The sequence below is a fragment of the Hirundo rustica genome, chromosome 17 (assembly GCF_015227805.2).
Source record: "Hirundo rustica isolate bHirRus1 chromosome 17, bHirRus1.pri.v3, whole genome shotgun sequence".
Classification (NCBI taxonomy): Eukaryota; Metazoa; Chordata; class Aves; order Passeriformes; family Hirundinidae; genus Hirundo; species Hirundo rustica.
The window spans coordinates 974,224-995,180 of record NC_053466.1 but is presented as its reverse complement, the minus strand read 5'-3'; the positions used below and the strand labels follow the sequence as shown (position 1 = coordinate 995,180).

At 43.4% G+C, this 20,957-nt stretch overlaps 1 protein-coding gene across 1 annotated transcript; it reads right to left on the bottom strand.

Annotated features, from left to right (window-relative positions):
• Positions 1-20,957, bottom strand: SLC15A4 (solute carrier family 15 member 4). Its single transcript, XM_040081122.2, is given in 9 exon segments — positions 1-1,266; positions 3,588-3,746; positions 8,400-8,555; positions 11,884-12,052; positions 12,996-13,073; positions 13,675-13,776; positions 13,778-13,844; positions 14,609-14,901; positions 20,361-20,957. Coding segments are annotated over 9 exon segments (1,767 nt in total). The 3' UTR covers positions 1-1,120.

The following is a 20,957-nucleotide window of genomic DNA, read 5'->3' as shown; positions in this document are numbered from 1 at the left end:
TCACAGCATGGAGGTTCATTTTATTTTGTAAACTCATGAAAAAGATGTCCATGTACAAAATAAGGACATTTTAAACAACAGAACTGCAGACAAAGGAAACTATAAAAATTCAACACATTAATAAAAAGGTTTTCTTTTCTTTCTGCATAATTCCTTGCAGCTTCCCTACCAGTCTGCACACAGTCTGAATTACAGTTGTTAGTATCAGTAAAAGTCAAGGGGCTGAGCATAAAGCCATTTGCTCTGCTGGAGGAATGTGTTGCTGAAAGATCCAAACCTTGGAGCATGTTAACTAAAAGTAAGACAAGACTGAAGGACCTGGCTAAAGGCTGCTAAATGGTTACTGTGCATTGATCTGCTCAGAATTCCGGCTCACTTGGCTTCCTGCAAATATTTGGAATAGTCTCTAGGGGAGTAACAGTGTTAGGCTGAACAGGGCTTTGTCCAAAGGTGGCTGTTGTCCTCATACATCTGATGCAGGCTCAAAAATAAAAACATTGCTGCAGTCAAACAATTTCAATCCCAACGAGTGTTAATTGTGCACCAAAGCCTGCAGCAGCTGTCTGACAAGCTGCTGGGATTTAGGATTCAGTCCTCAGTCATGGATACTCCTGACTGCAAGTCTGGATTTAAATCCCTCATACACTGTCAATAACAGGTCAATGATAAAATTACATTCCTTTTTAATCTGGCTAATCTGTAATTCAGTTTGTCCCTGTTTCTCCCCCCAAAGTGACTCGCAGCACTGAAAATCCACGCAGCGCTTGAGGCTTCTGTCAGATGGTTTCCTTCCTGTGTCCTCAGGGCAGGTTTGACCCTTGAGCGTTTCTGTTTGGGTCAGAGCAGTCCCCGGGACTCCTCAGGCTGCACTTGCAAGTGTCACAGCTTTAGGAGTTGAGCAAACATCTCCCCACAGAGCAAGAGCAGCTGCAGTGCCCGCAGCCAGTTCACTCCCGGGGACTGCTGCACTCTGCCAGCACGGAGTGCAAGGAACAGCCCCTGCCATAAGGCACTTACCGCTCCCACAGGGCAGGGCCAGAGCTCCTGGGGGGCAGGAGAGCTCCTGGCTGGGGCACTGCCCCTCCCTGGGCGCTGCTGGCACCCTCTGCCCTGCCAGGGCTCACAGCCTCCCGTTGGCAGCCGCCTCGCCCTTCCACTTGTGGTGCTCGTACTTCACAGAAACGATCAGGAAAAGCAGCAGGGTGGCTCCTTGGATAGCAGCCAGCAGAAAGAAGTAATAGTTCAATTGGCAGCCGTTAATATTACCTAGGAAGAATTGGGGAGGGGGAAAAAACAAAACGTTTATCAAGATGATACAAATAAAAAACGTGAATCTCGTCAGGTTTAAGTGGAGAGGACTCTTCTGCAGAACCAAACCCAGATCACGTTTCCATCCCACTGCACAGTTCATTTTTAATTATCCAGAGCAAAGGCTGGCACTGCTGAGGGAGATGTGCACAGGATAAGGAATGTTTTCTTTTGTTCTCCAATGCCTTAGACCGAGACAAAAGAAAATAAATAACCAAAATATGAATGCTGTAAAGGAAGAAGTTGGCAGCTCCATAGATACAAAAAAAGCCATGACCGCAATTGTTTCTCAGCCTTTTTTCGGGACAAAGTTTAGGGTTCATGAAAACACAGCTGACTTCATCTTTGATGCTCCCTCAAAGTTGTCACAAATCAGTGCTCTGGACATTAAACAATGTCAAATGAAGAAAGCTCATTGATAAAACATCATTCCTCTGTTAGGAAACATCTTGCTGTACTTCCACGAACAATCTACTGTGGCTCATTTCCAGCACAGCGCAGCCAACTGGACCATTATGATTATCAAACAGGTTGCAGAGACTAAAACAGTGACGTGTACATGGACCCTAAGCAGCTGTTCCTGCAGCAAGCCTATAAACGTTCAGATTAAATTACTTTAATTACCGAAACTTAAGATTCAATTAAAGGAACTTATAATAAAATGCAATAAAATTAAACTGAGCCTTTCCTTGACATTTAAAATACAATGTACACGTGAAGCTCCGTTTCAAGAGCAGATGTGTTTAAAGAGTAGTAATTATCCTTTATGAGATGGGATATTAAACCCATGAAATCTTCCTTTTGGTGGGAGAAACAAGTCAATCCAGTGGCAGCAACCACCCCTGAAGTGCTGGCAGAGAGGGAACTTCCTCAGGAGGTTGTGGAGGCAGTCACTCACCCCCAGTGATGTCACGAGTTGGCAGAAATAGCAGAAATTTGGGGTACGTCATTAAATAGCATCTCATGAAAAGCCCCAAATCATTCACTGAGTGTCTCCTCCTTGCAACTCCGACCCTGGCAAACCCAGGTAAAGTTCAGGTGTGAATCTGGTAGCTCTCAGTAACCAAGTGAAACTTGAGTTAGGCAGTTCCGGAGGGTTGAGGCAGGGGCTGCAGCTCCAGGTGTGCCCGTGCTGGGCTCAGAGGGCACAAACAGCCAGCCTGAGAGGCGTCCAGAGGCCAGGAGCTGAGCAGCCTGCTCAGAGCCATCAGCACAGCCAACACCTTCCAGTGCTGGCATCTCGGCACAGTCAGCACAGCCCAGGTGTTTTACAGAGACATCTTCCCATCAGCTGCTTCAGAGAACAAAGGCAAAGGGCTGGAAAAGCACCTCATTATTTGTGTGAAATTCTCGGCCCCTACTGAGCCCTCATCAGCTGAATTACCTCTGCAGGGAGCTGCAGGAAAGGTTCCTTTCCTAATTTTGAAATTGACTGGGGAAAAGAAGTCCCAATGGGATAAAAGTACTCATGTGGAACACCTCCATAAGGTTCAGGCTGTTTGTTATCTTCTGCAGTTTTTAAAGAACAACTCACAAGCCACAGATGCCAACTCGTGGCACGTGTAGGAATCAGACACCATTGCTTTTTGGTAGTTGAAACTGCAAATTCTCTTAGACCAAATTTAGAGTTTAGGCTGCACTTTTAAGCCATGTACATGCAGCAGGTCTAGCAGACATTTTAAGAACTGTTCACACTCCTCCTGGTTGAACTAATTAGCCCACTGAGGATGGGAGGATTTTCTGAAATTCCCAAGGTGCCACCTACTGGTGCCAATAATTATTTTTATCCTCCACTGGCAACTCCAAGAAGGTGATTTGTTGAACTTTAGGAGTATAAATAGCTAGCAGACAGAAATGCAGAATTAGCTCATGGTAATTTCAATGAAGTCACTAGAAATGAGGAAGCTGAATAATCACTTGGGGAGAGATGGGTACATTTTACCTCCCATAACCACTGAAAGTAATTTCAGTAATTTCTGCTTTACGTAATTTAAATATGTTTTACTGAAATGAAAATATTTGTAATTTCTAGTGATGAAATGCAGTAACAGCTGAGCAAGTAACTGAGGCTCTGCAGAGGTGTCTTCTCGTGCTTTCATGAGGGCAGTGAATTGTTTTGCAGTCACATTATTTCATACTTAGATGCAAAATGAAACTTTAACAGAGCAGTACACAAATTATTATTTTGAAAATAGTAACTGTGTTAAAACTCAACAGTGCCATGTCCTACCTGAAACTTCTGCTTTCCAGACCATGAACACATTGAAAAATGCACTTACCAAAATCTGTGTGATTACTCATCCAGCCAATCTCTTTAATAGACACCAGTGCCAACAGTCCAGAGCCAACAAAGGAGCCAATCCCCGAAAAGAAAAAGAACAGTCCCATAATAGCACTCTGCATAGACTTGGGAGCAGCTGAATAGGCAAATTCTAGACCTGTATTAAAACATGAAAAAACGCTATTGGAAGGCGTCAGAGGTGGGAGGAGATTGTTCTAGAAGTATCAACCCATTAAATGGACAAGGTTTGAGACACAGACTTCGATCTTATTTACATTCCATGTGCAAAATCAAGAAATCTTCTGAACCCACATATTCATTTTTCTGTCTAAAATTATCCTCAAAGAAATGTATTAAACTAACCTGAACCTGCAATTCCACGTTTCCCATCTCCCTTGCTTCCCTGTTCCCTGTCTGCTGGGCAGAGCATGCAGGACAAAGGAAAAAGTCACTCTTGCATTGGCCACAAACATTTATTTCTTACAGCCTCAGTGTCTCTATTTCTGAATGTGCAGACAGAGAAATTAACTGGAAATGGAAAGGCAGTAATTATTTTAATTTAATTTACTTTTGATCTAGAATTCTCTGAGTTCATCGCTCACCAGCAAGCAATTCTTTTTAAGATTTGTAGATACAGGGCTTGAACTTTCAGCTGTCTTTACTAGAATTTCAACCAATAAACCCAAGAAAAACATACCAGGGACCATCCATCTGCAAATCTGCGCTACTGAATTTGTCTACCAAGAACACACACAGGGTTAGGCTCTGCCACACAAAGATTAATGCCCATGATTAACTCTCCTTTTTAGAATAATACTCCTGTCAAAAATCAAATGGGATTATTCACAAGAGACAATCAAATACAATCCTTGCAGAGCTTTTTCTGACAGGTGAAATGCTTGTTTCAAAACAGTCTGCTCACACTGAGAATTAATGCTACCTCATCTAACATTTTTCTTTGCAAGGAGAGCATTACAGACCTGAAATTGCATAACTCTTATGTCTGGCATAATAAAGGCATGCTTTATTTACACTACCACTGCTATTTGACTGCTCCAGCCAGGCTTTAATAGAAATCCAGTGGCATTTCTTCTCTCAAGAAAAGGATTAACACTTGAAGCCAGGCAGGGAACGTGGCTGCTGTGAGGGAGGAACTCAGTTCTTGGGGAAGGAGCAGAGCTGGGTGTTCTCACGGCTCTGGCAGCACCCTGCTGCCACCTGAGACAGGGCTGCCACCAACACCCTGCTGCCACCTGAGACAGGGCTGCCACCAACACCCTGCTGCCACCTGAGACACCCTGCTGCCACCAACACCCTGCTGCCACCTGAGACACCCTGCTGCCACCAACACCCTGCTGCCACCTGAGACAGGGCTGCCACCAACAGCCTGCTGCTCCTTCCCTCTGCACAACGTGGCAGGATGGGCCAGCAGTGAGCTGCTGTGTGAGGCCAGGAGGGAACTGAAACCTCCTCACCCAGCTCAGCTGCGGGGCTTCCCTAAATTCACACCCCAACCAGAGAATCGGCCAGGCTGCTCTAAATTCAACCCCAACCAGAGAATCGGCCAGGCTGCTCTAAATTCATCCCCAACCAGAGAATCAGCCAGGCTGCTCTAAATTCAACCCCAACCAGAGAATCGGCCAGGCTGCTCTAAATTCAACCCCAACCAGAGAATCAGCCAGGCTGCTCTAAATTCAACCCCAACCAGAGAATCGGCCAGGCTGCTCTAAATTCACACCCTAACCAGAGACAGACACTGCTGCCAACAGGCAGGGCAGGGGCAAAACGATATTTATTTCCAGAATGAAAAGTGCCTTTGTTTTCTAGCCTCTGCCACCAATGTAACAATTCAGATTTTCCAAGGAGTATTTATCTGTCCAATTGCATTTTAAGATAAAAACAAGCAGACTGCTCTGAGGACACAGCACCTTGTTGGTGACTTCTTGTTAAGTTATCAGAGCTGCTACAGGTCTCCTGAGCCTCAGCCACATCTTGGTCACCAGGTTTCTGAATGTTTTGTAAAGTTAAGCTCAGGTATAACACATGAAAGGGTCTGGACTGTTTCATTCCTTGTTCCTTTTACAGGTACACTGGATCTGACTGTCCCAGCTGGAAAAAGACCTTCAGACTCAGAACAAAAACCAAAAGGAGTGTAAGTAACCCTGCACTTTTTTCAACAAAATAAGGGACATTTCTAAACCTGAGTAACTTTTGCAGGAACACCAATATTTAATCTGGCAAAAAGAATATAAAATCTTTTCTTTGCCTTCAGAGCTCCTTTGGCTGCTGGCAGGCATTGATAATGATTTCACGCTCCTGCAAACAAGCAATTCTGAAACTAAAGCCCCTCGCTGGTGTTGTCATGTGAGATTACAATTCCCAGTTAAACAAGGGTGCTTTAGGAGGATTGACAGAATAATACAAAAGATTAATGCAATGTGTGTCATCTTCCTAAAGGTACCTCAAGTGTAACTAATGTGGCTTAATAAGAATATGCTTAGTTTTACAGTAAACAGAAAAACAGAGGTATGTTTCAGCTCTTGTGCTATTTAGTCCCTCTTTGCTCACAACAAACATTTCCACGTCATTATGGTTTTGTAACCATTAACACTTTGTTTATTTTAAGCCTGAATTTCATGGCACAGTAGATGCCTTTATCAGGTTTAATCTTGAATTGGTAAAGTACACTCTGAGTCTTGAGAGGCCTTAAAAATATTAAGAATTATGTTCAGATAATGATCAGAAGGCAGGAAAGAGCCTTTGTAAAAAAACTGAGTGCATTACACAAAGCAATTAAGCTCTGCAGAATTCCTGGTACGTTTTTTTCAAACACTGACCAGAGTTTTTGAAGTTATAATGCTGTTGGTACAGACCCAGCAGTGCAGAAGAGCAGAATATTCCCATAAGAAGGAGCAGAATATTCACGTAAGAATTGTGTAAGCCTTAAAGACTTCTCACAAGGAACTCCACTGAAGTCCTCTCAGCTTGGAGTTCAGCAAACAGAGAATGCTTCAAGACCTTTCCACTGCCTGCAGACAGGTTTGCTATTTTTTCCTTGCAAACACCTATAAACTATTAATAGTACCTGACAGAGAAACAAGATTGTATAAGAGGGAAGAAACTGGTTTAATTTTCCATGAACACTTGTATTTCTGATAAGTCATCTGTTTATCTGGGTTAGGATTTAAGTGGCACAATCACTAAACTGACTACAAGTAATTCATGTTTCTCTTTGGATAAAAATGCTAAATACAGCCTTGGTTTTAATAAGTAATTAAATCAGGCAAGATTTTCTCATCAGGTTTTTGTGTGTTAGCATCTGCAACAGGTACCATATACACATAATGAAATGGACAGCAAATGGGCAGAATAGGAAAAAAATAACAAACCGCACTTTTATCCTCCTTGCCAAGCAATCCAAGCACCTTCTTTTATTTCCTAACAACTGTGATGACAGCAGAACACGAGTAACCAGAAACCTGACGGGGCAGAAGTTCTCTGTTGCACTAAGAGGGGAACAAATGGGCCATGTGACAGCTGGGGCCACGGCCAGCATCAGAGAACCTCCCTGGGACTGCCCAGGAATGAAAGTAACCTCACACAGGGGAAATGAAACAGGAGCCTCTGTCGGGGGGAATCAAAGGAAAAGAGCTGGAGGTGTTGCCACTTTGAGTGGCTGATCCTCACAGCTCGGATTTGCAAAGAGAAGTTCAACACTTTAATAAGTAACTATGGTCAAGTAAAAAGGAAACGATTTTTCCATCGAGTCACAGGAGGAGTTTTGATGGATTCCACTGAAGTGGTGCCAGAAGAGGCACCAGTACACCCAGAGGTGTTCCTGTTACTGGTAAGAAAGCCCTGCTCCAAGCAGCACGTGAGCAAACTCTGTGCTGAGAGACTCCCAGGAGCATTCCGCCTGTGGCACCCCAGCAGATCAGTCAGGACAGCCACCGTGACAACAGAGAGCTCTCCTGCTGCTGCTGAGCCTGCACATGCAGCAAACAGACCAGACAATCAGATGTTAGGCTCCTGTTCGCCCTCTCCTCCCACTTCACCTTCAGCTTAAAGTCAGTGTGAACGCAGCTGCCCACTGCCTCACACAGGGCAGTGTTAGGGAATTCAGCATCTCTTGCATTTATTTGCTCAACACACACAAAACTGGAGCAGTGTTTCAGTTTGCTTGGTGTCATGTTGAAGTACAGGGACAGCTATGGAAAAACTGATCCAGAAATAAACTGGATAAAATTATATAAAATACCTATTTCATTATTAATGCTCACAAAACCTTATTTCGGAGATGAAAAAGCTCAAGTTACATGAATTTAAATTGCTAAGTCTTTGTAAAAGTGGTTTATTTCTTCCCTTTGTTCTCAGAAAGGTGCGTCCACTTACTGACTTTCTAAACCCTGAGCTCAGTTTATAAGACCAAAAAAAAAAAAAACCCACAAATCACAAATTGTATTTCCAACACAGAGGAAGATTCAGAGGGCACAAACATGCACATTAAAATTCAATATTAAAAGAGTATATTGTTTTACATTAGAGCTTGAAAATATCCAGCACTAACTGGATGCCACACAAGTATTTTAGGTATTTGCTTGAATTTCAGTTCTGAAAGCAGTCTTACATAGCCAGGCTTCAAATGTGCAAGGCAAAGGTGAGCTGTGCCACTTAAATTGAGAAATACTGTATAAAAATGTATTTGGGAACATCAGAGCTTACTTCTAATGATTTGAGAAATATGTATTTTCTAAGATTCCATCGTTCATGACAGATGCAGAAGCAAATTTAAGCACACAAAGGCTCTTACCTGCTATACTTGCAAATATTTCACTGAATCCAATCAGCACATATTGAGGAATCTGCCACCAGATTGGCAAATCTGCAGCATGGTATGTAACATTCCCAATTGTCTGGTTAATTGTTTTAACCTTTACAATTTTCAGTCTGTTGCTTTCCAGAATTCCTGTGTGAAAGGGGAGGGAAAAAAGATTGACCTAAGATGCAGACATTGCTTCTCCATATTAAGAATTAAATCAGGATTCCAGCCCTGCATTTCAATTAGAAATGATACAATAGGAATATGTATTTATTTCCTGACAGAAAGCATTGCAGACTACTTTTGCTGTTGTTATTTCAAGACCTACACTTGTTCTGCCATAGAATTAGTGATTATATCCTCGTTCAGCAGCAATAATTATACAAACACTTAGCCCATTTCTGGATGGATCAGCTCAGAGCTCTCATGGACACTGTGCTGGGGTTTTTTTAAAGACAATCTCATTTTCACAAACTACTACTTTGCACTGTTGAACCATTTCAACTGCCACCACAGTATTCATAAATTAGAAACCCTTTTGCTTATGGAAATGGCTACACCAGTCCTGTAGAGCTCTGAAAACCCTCTATGAATATGATTATGACATTTATATGACACTTTTCATCCAAAGAGATCCAAGAGCTCATTAGAGCTTGATTTACAAGCAATACACTGCACAGAAAGTACTTCATATGGAATGAAAAAGAGACAGGATAGTGTAAAATATAAGCATTTTTAGCTTGCTCAGCACAACAGTTTAGAGTAAAAGTGAGTATCAAATAATGCTGTAGGGTTTTGTTGAAGTTGCCCAGATTAAACGATTGACTCACAGTTACATAAAATACACAGAATAACTAATAGTTAATAAAACTCCCTGCTTCACCCAAAAGAGACCTCTATAAAAGAACTCTCATCTCTTATCCTTGCAAAATAAGGTGAATTTACTCATCACAATTCAGAGGAGCAGGGCTGAGGCACTGACACAGCTTCCTACGGTGTGGGTTCCACTCACAGCCTCCCACTTAGTACTGTCAGCTCGGGGCTCTTGCTTCTTCCTGAGCCAAGAGCTGACCTCATCCTGGCACACAAAATACCCCTCCTGTCACAAAAAACGTGCAGGGCTTGGAGATGGTGGGTATCACCCCACCTCCAGTGATCACATCTGCTTCCTCACGTGCAGCTTCCCTTTCCTGGAGCCCCCCAAAGGATGCCAAGGACACTCACGTGGAACAGGCTGAGCCACCCTGACAGCACTCTGCGTGTAAACAAACGCAGTTCCTAACACAACACGATTCCTCTTCTGCAGTGTCTTCCCAAGCCTGGGACAGAAAACCCTGAGGGGACCAGCCAGACCAGCACCTCTGTGCTGTGACAGGGCCAAATCTCTTACTAACATCTGGGTTTAAGGTAAAGATCCTCTGAGTTTATTACTTCATGTCAGCCACCACATTTTCTCTATGCTCCTCACTTCTTTTTAGGTGACACACCTTATTTTTATGTATCTTTCTGTTGGAGTGAAAGCCCCCTTTAGCTCTTCAGCTACCTCAGTGCCCTCTGAAATATGAAGAGCTGCTGTATTTAAACTAAAATTGGGTTTCTTGATGTATTCATTTTAATATAGCTGCCAAACATTTTAGAGTGGAAATTAATTAAAATGTAAACAAAGCAGCAGAGTCATCTAAGAGCTCAGATATAATTTCATTTATTTACACTCAACACAGAATTGCTGAACCTCAAAACATCAAGTGACCTTAATGTGTTTATTACGCTCTTAAAAAATAAGCATTGAGCACAACTACAATATACCAAACTTTGCCATAAATTCATCTTCAAAGTACTTCAGAATCTGGAATCTATTGATTCTTCCTTTAAGGCTTTGATAGACAAGTTTCATGTTTCATTTTACACTCTTAGTAGTTAAAATAATCTGAACTTCTTGCCATAATGGTTTAAACTCTATAAATGAAGTAGATTTTCCAGCTGAATAACCTTGAACATTGCTGCTCAGAATTCACCATAAAATGCACGAAGCATAGATGAAGTTCATTAAATCTAATCAGTTGTATTTTAACACAGTCTATAAAATATTTTAAACAATCTAACCAATCTAATGGGCAGCCTGAGTAGTGTCCACAACTAATGGCTGTTAAATAAACAAGTAAAATGGAAATATGGCAGAAACAAATCATTAAGATATTGCCATGACTGCAAATTCTGGACATTTTCACATTTAAGATTTCAGTCCAACACCTTGCTAGAAATAAACAGTTTCCTAAACCCCAAATTTGCCCCAACTGAAGCTCTTAAATTCCTGTTATGATGAAGAGATGTTAAGTTACTCCAAAAGGTTAAACTTTCCAAACAGATTGCAAATAATCACCCAAAGAATTCACCTTTTCAGTTTCTACAGGGGAAGAGCTGTGTAGGATCAAACCAACAAAATCATGTGTTACATTTGCAGAATGAGAATTGAAAAAAGCATCTGAAACTTTAAGGAATTTTGCTGTATGAACCCATTCCCAACCCAGCTATCGATGAGCTCTTCCCCTCTATGAGTAAAGACAGATATTGCTGGTTTTGAATTCCCTTATGTGTGAGCCCACAGGTTCTATTTAAAGAGCTGACATTTAAGTGTTTTACATCATCCTCTTCTGCAGCAGCAGCGTCCTGAGAAACATGGAGTAAGAGAAACACTTCTATTTTAAAGAAACACTTTAAATGACTTTGGTTTAAGAACTTTACTCGCCCACAAAGTGACCTTGGCCTAGTAATTACCTCTCTCATTGAAAGAAATCTTAATAACCATATAAAGTGTCCCTCTCCCTAAAATATAGGGGATCCCAAGTGCTGCAATGAATTTATTTAATGCTGTAATGCTTTATCAATATGTTCATTACAGTGATGCTGGTGAGGGCGATAGATTCTGTGAAGCATTGCTCAGAGATGCTCAGTTCCACATCAGCAGCGCTTAACAACTTGAAATCATCTCAAAAGCAGCTGATTTATGGGGCCAGCAGAGTTGCCATCTTTTCCCTTTCATGCCACAGCTGAGCTATTTTACACTACACTAATTCCCAAACATTAGGGAAGATAGGGGAGAGAAAACCCAAAGTGGGAGGAAACTCTTGTTCAGCCATAACCTCACTTAATTATTTCAGGTCAGGGGAAAGGATTTTAGGTCAAAATTCAGCTCTTTCATACTTGGAAGTCAGAATGTATGAAGGAACATTTTTAAAGGGTATATGCAAAGGAAAAATGGTCCAGTTTTATTGGAAGTGTTCAAAACAGTTTAGTGAATTTTTCGATACAATCCCCTTTATTGAGGGCAATGCATTCCTGAAGGCACATTCCAACTATCCCAAGAAAAAAGATCTGAATAATGCCGAATTAAATATTCACAGAGTCTTTTAAAAATTGCTGTTGCAGTGAGCTGAACAATTCACTTTGTCAGGAGATCTCCAGCTCCTTTTCCTACCTGCAGCAAAGGCAGAGCACATCACAAAGAACATTCCAACTGCAATCCTCTTCAGCGAGGACGGCAGCAAGCCATTCCTCTTCAAAATGGGGTCCACCAGCTTGTCTTTCAAAGGGATTAGGATCAGGATAAGCACTGCATCAAACATGGTCAGCCAGGCTGCTGGAAACTGCAAGGGGAGATGGTTCAAGTTGGCAATTTCATACTTAGGAGCTGATTTTTATTATTCTTTTACAAAAAACGATTTTGATTGAACACTTTGATCTGAAATACACAACAATGCACTGACAGACATTGTGGAAAGTCAAATAAGAGCGTTTAAAAGCTGGAGAAAATATTCAGCTATTCAGGTTTTCATTGAATCTGGTTGCTCATACATCTGTAAGCTCAGTTTCTCATCTGACAGGATTAAACTTTTTAACTAATGCAGTCATGAGAAGTATTTAATAGCCAAGCTCTGTATATCTTCTGTTAGGCTTAGAACTATCAGAAATATGCCAGAGAACAGCAGAAACAGAGTCTTACTAATGTAAATGCAAAATTCAACTAAAATGAAGTTACACTTGTCAAATGAGTAGAGAGGGTGTTGTAACACATGTATCCTGTAAATCCCCGTTTTACTTCTCTGCACCATTTCTGCAATCACATGATGCCAGCCAGCCTTTCTTGAAAAATACTGATGGAACAGCTTCTTCCAAAATGCTAAAGGTAAAGTGGTTATTGATTAGGCAGCCTGATGCAACAAATGTGTCTCAAATTCCAAATGCTAATGCATCACTTCAGGATGGGTGTTCATGCCTACTGGGCTTGCAGAAATGTTTCTGTGCTGGTATGGAAACTCAGGGCAGGGAGATTGATCAGCTTTCTTCAAAGGCTGGCCTTCGGCCACTGAAGGATAAAGTCTTGATGAAAGCAGTGAGAGTTGCCTGGATGCATCCAGAACATGCTGGTGTGAACTCCAGATATTGCTGGCATGACAAAATCTGGGATGTGCATCGTGCTCCTAAATGCCCAAAGGCACTACCTGAACTTCCCGGAAGTTTTGCACACTGCTGATCTAATCTGCATTTCAACTAAAGAAAGGCACTGTGCGCTTGCTTTGCTCTGCTTACCGTATGGATGGAATTGGTGTCATTGGATATCTCGGGAATTTTCAGATGGAGACTTTGCAATACGTATGTTGTCTGCATCTAGCATTAGGAAAGAGGAGTTGAGATTACTTGGACAAGGAGTGCTGAGAGCAAGATATTTTCCATTTTATAACAATTAACAAAGATTATGCCAGAGGTGAAATGCTAACACAGCAAACTGAAAAGAATTATGGTCTGAACATTACCAGATTTTTATTTTTACTAAAAACACAAAGAATCATTTGCGTCTTTGCAAACAATGTCTGCATTGGGGTTTTTGGGTTTTTTTGCCCAAAATGTATTTGATATCCTGAATCATCTCCGTAAGACAGAACCTGAAAATTAAAATGAGGTCTAGAGCACTTACCCTAACCTATGTCCAACAGCTGCAAGATGAAACACAGCTTTAAGAATGTGAATTTAAGAAGATGAATTCACAGCTTTAAGAGCTGTGAATTTGTACAACTCGAGTCTTAACTACAATTGTAATGATTTTATTTTTCTTCCATTATTAGGTCAAAATATTATTTGAGAGTGTTCCTTGGTTGTCATTTCTCATCTCTCAACTTCAAGGTAAGTTTCCTATTTATGAAACGACACCCCAAAAATGTTAAAGTAGAAATTCTGTAACATATAACTGTAACCATTTGGAACTACTTACTTGAAAATACACTGTCCAGTAAGGTATTAAAGCCAGGAAGACAGGGATAATCTTGACAAGAGCTTTTACATCTTCTACTTTATCTTCTCTGAAGGGGCCCCCCCCGAGACAGCTTGGCCATCTCGAAGAGGCTTTGCTTGCGAGGCGGGTGCAGCACTCCCTGGCCTTCACTTTGGGAAAGGATTGGAAATGTTCAGTTAAACAGAACTGGCAGCCTTGTCTTCCTTATAAAAAGCTAATGCATCTCCAAAATAACTAATTCATGTAAGTTACAGCAACACAGCTAGGCCAGAATGGATCCCCAGCTGATGGAAACTGCACGGGAAACCTTCTGCTCTGAAGTTTATTTATTTCCCATCCTCCCCACACACCCCAGCCCTAAATAACTAGCAGAACTTGGAATAACCTGTATTTTGTGGTATTGCTTGTTAAGTCACTGAGCTGTTTGGCAATCTGAACACATGAAACCCCTCTGCAGAGGAGGCACCTGACATCTCTTACCAGTGATTCAATTCAACCACCAGTATTCCATGGGCAGCTCTTCAGAGTGGAAAACTTTTGGCTCCCCATTAAGCTACTTACAGCATTAAATGCAGATGACAGTGCTTTTCAAACCAGAAGGCATCCACAAACATATCTACCAGAGAAGAAAGTTAACTCATGCACAGTCAGGTTACATGACACTCTCAGGAACCCTGAGCTGGCAGGACACAGAGCTCAGCTGACACCGTGATCTGCTGCAGGGAGATCTCAGGGTGCCTCTCTTCCAGCCCTCAGCTCCCAGAAAGTATCTGCAGGACTCTGGTTTTGCAGTTCTCAGAGCAAAGCTGCTCATTCTCCTGCAGTCTCTGGTGGGAGCTACCAGCAGTCTGAACCAAGGAGTTCAGTCCTAGGCTGACTGAATAAAAGCCACACCGAAGAGCCCATCACAAACCTGTTTGCTGAACGCTCCCCGGGGCTCTTGGAGCAGCAGGAGTAGGTGAGGATTTTGAACATGTCTGTGAAGGCACTGCCATCGGGAGGTTTGGTGATGAAGAAGCTCTGCCCGCATAAGAAAACCATGAACGAAATCCCAATGCAAACTGTGGGGATGCTGTAGCCGATCACAAAGCTCACGTTCTGCTGGATGTACGCAATGCCTCCCAGAGAGAGGATAGCTCCCAAATTAATGCTCCAATAAAACCAATTAAAGAATCTTCTTGTGGCTTCTGGACCCCGGTCTTTGACCTGGAAAAGATTAAAAGCAAGCCCTTCAGTTTCTGAAGGAAATAAGGCTAAACAGAATTAGAATCTTTGAATTAGAACTGAAACAAGTTCAACACACTGGAGAGTTCAGGTTTCCTTTAGAGTCACACTGAAATGATTTAAGAGTTTTGGGCTTCACATGGTGTTTGGTGAAATGACACCTCAGTGAGGTGCACCATTATGTGAGGAACCTTCTAGAAGCTCAGTGCAGGGATAAAAAAGCCACACTACTGAGAGACAGCTTCTCCAGAGAGGCCATCATTATTTCTACTGCACTGACTCTCACTGGGTCAGTTCTCCACAAAAACCTCCCTCAGATTAACATCCCATAGTCCATGGGAGTTAAGTAACTTTTTTTTAGTAATGAAAATTAAGCTACCTAAAAATTCATGTATTGCCACAATTGCTTCTTCTAACTGTATTTGCATAACAGTTACCACTATCCCATTTTCTAAGCCTCAAATGAATACTTGGTAATTAAACAAGAAATTTAAATTTTAACACAGTCTTAATGCCTCTCATCAGAACACAAACTGAGGACGTGTCATTCTGATCTTAAAAAAAAAAAAAAAATTAAATTTGGGTTGCCTGAGGATCACAAGGCCACAGTAAATATTTATCCCACTAAGTCAGTGCTGTTTACAGTGTTATTTTTCTGCTTGAAGCTCTCAGTGTCTCTCACTCTCAGTGTCTCTCCAGTGAAAGTTAAGACATGCCTGGTTTATAGAACTATCCTGCACAGTTTTCACCATCCCTCTTTATTATTGCCTACTGTAAGTTACCCCACATTTTGTAATTAAGTACCAGGAACCCAGCATCTCTCATAAGAGGTGACATAATAGAAATTATGCATATTAAAATTTGAACTAGGTTTAAAAGATCAAGCAGTTGTAGAATGATCCCTAATTCTGTATTTGTCGTTGGCTGATGACTGAAAGGCCATTAACAGTGACTAGCAAGTCAGTGCCTTGCACCAGCCTCAATGAGTCAGTTAAATTTCATTTGTAACTGAGAATTTCCCCTCATCTGCCAGATCTTCACAAGATCCATATTAAGTTTGCAATATGAAAAGCAAGCTGTGTCTTAAAATGAGTTTTTAACACTGTCAGTTCTGATTACCAGCTTCAGGTTCCCAGTGGTGCACAAACCCATCTGCACCAAGCCCACCAAAGGAAATACTGAAGTATCTATTCCTGTGCATAGTTAATGGCATTGTCAGGCATTCAGGTGCATCTGTGAGAATGTCAAATTCAACCTTGGAGACTAAACCCAAGAAATTCTCTCTCTCCACCTTCAACTGGTTACTCAATTCCTAACTTTCATCAGCTGCAGCAGTGTATCAATCTAGGAATTCCTTCTAAAGCCAATGAGCAGCAGGATATTAGCAAACAATTACATGGAACACAGTGCTCCAACTTGTGTAAAGTGTTAGCAATCCGTTTGATGAAGTTTCCATTTCTTCATCACAAACTCTCGGTTCTCTTATTTCTGCAAGGAAGATGACTTCTCCTCCTCCCTCTTGCACATGACCTTGCTGACATCTCGACAAAGGAAAGCTGGGAGAAGAAAGCAAACTTTGATCCAGGTAAGAACAGGGAAGCACAGCATGAGGCTTCTATCAAGCACTATCCCAGCCTCCAACCATTAGCTCCTGAGAACCCTCCTGAAACAAGGATGGCTTCTCTCTACTTAATCAATGCAGCAGCTCTGCTCTCCTCTCCATGAGCTTGTGTAACCTGCTCCGAACCCAGGCCAGCTTTCAGAGCCCAAAACACCCCGTGGCAAAGAGCCCCAAGGTAATTACACCGTGGGAAGGACCTGCACTCTCCTGCGCTGAACGCGCCCTGTCCGAGCCGCGCTCCTTCTGCCTTGTTCCAGAAACAGCACAGACAGCTGAGCTCCATCCCATTCCTGATCCATCGCTGCCTCTCTCCCCTCACCAAACCACTGGCACATCTTTCTTTTTGCTGCCTTTTCAGAGGTAGGAAATTTAGACTGATTTGTGATTCCTCACCTGCAAACTACTGACCGTGTCTGTGGCCTCTCCTGGAAGCTTTCTTCACCATCTCCAGTGTCCTTTTTCTAAGAGTGACCAAAAGGAAGGCAGTGCTCGAAGGACAGACACACCACAGACTTACAATGCAAAAAATCCATTTTCTCCTTCTTTATCAAAGTATATATTTGCACTAAAAATCCCATCACAGCCACATCTGAAATGCCACTACAGCATTTAACTGGCAAACAGTAATAACTGAATAAAAGTCCCACTGAACTACCTGGTGGAGTATCTTCTCAAAGACAAAGAATTATGAAGATGGCTTGTCAAAACACCACATGAAAGGAACAGGATCATTCAGAAGTCCCTGCCAGTAGCAGTTTTCATTTGTTCCTGCAATCGACTGACAGCCACAAGCGACAGATGTAACAAACACCCCCAAACTCACCCCAGTCAACTCTCAGAGCAGCCACACAACACAGCAAGGGTGAAACAGAACCGTGTCCTCATCCTCAGCCTGCCGAGGAGGGTACAACGACAAGAGTTACAGAATCCTGACCCACTAATCCATCACTGCAGACAACCACTTATTCTTTGGGATCATCTGAGAGAGCTCGGCAGCTGAGCTCCACAGTATTACTCAGCTGCTACATAATTTCAAAGTTTTATACTAAAATTCAACAAGTCCACGTATAAAGTCTGCTTCCTCTTCCATCTATTGTTACTGGCCTTGTGAAAGCCACAGCTTGTTTCGAACTTGTTCTTTGCAGAGCCTTCGAGGTCCACAGGCTCGTAAGAAGTTTGACAGCAGCAACAACAAAATAAGTTGCAGTCAGGGACCTTCAAATCTTTACACGTGGTTCCCCATCCTTATCCAGAGGCTGGACAATCTGTGCTCCACAAATAAATAAAGGCTGAAAAATCACTCTAAAGCCATCTTTACAGCAGCAATTTCCAATAGCAACTGTAAAACAACAATTTCAGCAGCGCTAGAAGATCCCTGGCAGTTATGGCCCGATAGATTTACTGGCTACGAAGGCGGTTCAGAGGGAAGGCACGGTGTGGGTGCAGCCTGGCCCCTCTAATCGCTGTAACCCTGAAAGAGACCCAGCTATAATTAGAATGATTATGGCTGATACTAGATTAGGAGCCTGCTACTATTCTGGCTTCAGTGCTGAAGCTGAACCAGCTTTCACAATAATGACCAACAGCCCTACAGTTTCCTAAGTGCAGAAAGTCCCAAACTGCTCCCTGGAGCAGGAAGTGACAGCAAAACGCTCGCACTTGAAAGGGGAACTGGAAAGTGCCAGGTTGTAGGATCACATGATTACAAATGCTATTCTGAGAACCAGCAGCTCAGATTTAGAGCAGCAGGATGGATCAGTCTGCAGCTTCTAGAAAAAACATTCATGAACAGTTGAGAAAAGCTGGTCTGTCCCAACTTTGCAGGAACTATTTTTGCTAAGCTGACTCGATACTAACTCTACTCTAACAGCACTTCTAAAAGCATGCATTTAACAGAGGTAGATAGAAACCACATCTTTCAGCTTCAGAGAAAAATAAGTATCGCAATTCAGTTTCCCATTTTTCACGAAGTGATTCTGCTAAATAAAGAAACCTCTTGTTATATTAGAGCTCTTCACCCAAATTCTACACACATATTAAAGCTGAAAAATTCACATAGTAATTTTTAAGAGATCTGCAATGAAGTGTAATTAATATTCTGAAATGTTTTCAACTTGTGCCAACTAAAGTACATGATATACAATTCATCCTTTCCTTTGGTATTGAGGGGAGAGGACAAATCTTATCAGCACACCTTTGCAATGTGCTTTGGCCTCCCAACAATGTGGTTCTGGGAGAGAGACTTTATTCTTCTACAGATATAGATATACAGCTATACAGATATATAGATATATACACATCTCCCCAGCAGTTTTCTCCATTCCTGTGCAGGGAGAAGGCACCCAAGAGGGCCCCAAACTGCACTCCAAGGTAAGTGGCGTGCTGTAATATATTTAACAAGAGATAAGCCAGAGAAAGAGAGAAGGGGAAAAATTCAGTCCTCGGCAGAGCTCCACTGATTATTATGGCCCAGAAAGGAGTATTTCTTTTGCTTTACCCTTCATAAATCACTGTGAATAATCTGCAAACCCAGCCAGAAACTGCTTTCCTTGACATCCTGGGGGAAAAGCCTTTACAAAATCCAGCTACACTTCCACTGGCAATGGCTCTTCTTTTGCTCTGTTCCTGCCATTATTTATCTCCCATGTTTAACTTTCATAAAGCGTTCTGGGGATAAGCAGTCAGTTTTGAAAAACACCTTACAAGATAAAGTCATATTAAAGCTATTTCACTTGATGGGCTCAGGCTGGCTTAAGCAGTACTAATGCACTGGGGGGACACAATCCTGGGCTATAATAATGTTTTACATTTATATACTGCCTCTCACCCAGAACTCCAGAATTGAGAATATGTGAAACGCCAAAGAATGACAAATGCAAACGGCACAACAGAGAACAGAGGGATGTCTGGCAGTGATTCTGTGGTGGATCCTCCTTCACACAAAGAACTCATGGCATTTCTGATACCTGCTCTAACCAAGCCAGGAAACAGACATGAATCTGGACTTTCAGTTTGGTTAGGAAAGCGGCTCAGCAGTACCTGAGCATACTGAAATTCTCCATCTGTAAAGCAGAAACTGCGTTTCAGCATCCGCAGCCAGCACACAGCCTTAGCGTAGGACTGTAAAAGAGGTACACGCAACAGAGCACTCCAGCTGTTACTGAACTCCAAGCTGCCTCTCGAATGTTTTCTGTGAAGCCACTGGGTTCTGCAGGGATGATCCAGTGAATGGGATCACTGCAGCGGTTCTGGATAAAGTCATCTGACGGGATGTGTCCTTATGGGAACAGCCCAGGTGATGTTTATCGCGGTCAGAGCAGCTTCCCCCCACCATGTGATGCGGCGTGAGGCTGCACATGAACACCACTCAAGGGCAATGCGGTGCACAAATAGCTAAAGCATAAAAACTGTTTGTGCTGCAGCCCTCCTTTATCACAGGATGGTGAAGGCCTCTGACACTGCCTTAGAAGGCCCATGCCATCCTTGTCAAAGCTAAAATGTGTATTCCGTACTTCATCTGATGAGCTCCGAGGTCAAATTAACTGGGTACCAACTCACCAGGGAGGGTAATTAACAGTCCATTTAACGGCCATTAAGTATTCAACCCAAGTCCTCGAGATGGTGAAGGCAGGGTAACCAAGGGATCCGACACCCCACGGCCACCAAAATCATATCAACCAGGGCGCAGAGCAGGACGATGCGATTCCCTCCAAGGCCGAACACCTACAGAGAGATCAGCGAGCCGGGCACTGCCCACCCCACCGAGGCAAGCCCCTCTGCCACCCGCGAGCGCCGCGGCAGCTGCCAGACAATACTCGACCTGGTCTGCCCCGAACGGGGTGATGTTGGCCTTGACCGAGCCGACGCCCAGCCCCACGAGGACCAGTCCCACGAAGGTGGCGGTGGCACAGTAGCGGGTGGCTCCCACCTGGGAGCAGGGCGCCAGGGTGGCGTTGGCCGCCGGCGAGGAGCAGTTCTCCACGGGGAACAGGGGGATGTCCCCGCACAGGCCCTGGCGGGTGTGCGGCGCGGCGATGACGGGGAAGGCCAGCATGCCCAGCAGGTACAGCGCCATGCTGAGCAGGATGGTGCCGAACTTGCCCAGCAGGGCGTCGGCCAGCCAGCCCCCGAACGGCGACACCAGGTAGGTGATGCCCATGAAGAGCAGCAGCGCCTGGCTGGCCTGGGCGCCCTCCCAGCCGTAGGGGGGCCCGTTGAGGAACAGCACCAAGTTGGAGGTGATGCCGTAGAAGGCCACTCGCTCCAGCAGCTCGGCCAGCAGCACGGCGGCGCAGGCCAGCCGCCGGCCCTGGAAGGCGCTGATCGCCGCCCGGCCGCGCTCGCCGCTGCTCAGCAGAGGGCTGCGTTCGCCGCTGCTCAGCAGCGGGCTGCGCTCGCTCGGCTCGGCCTCGTCCAT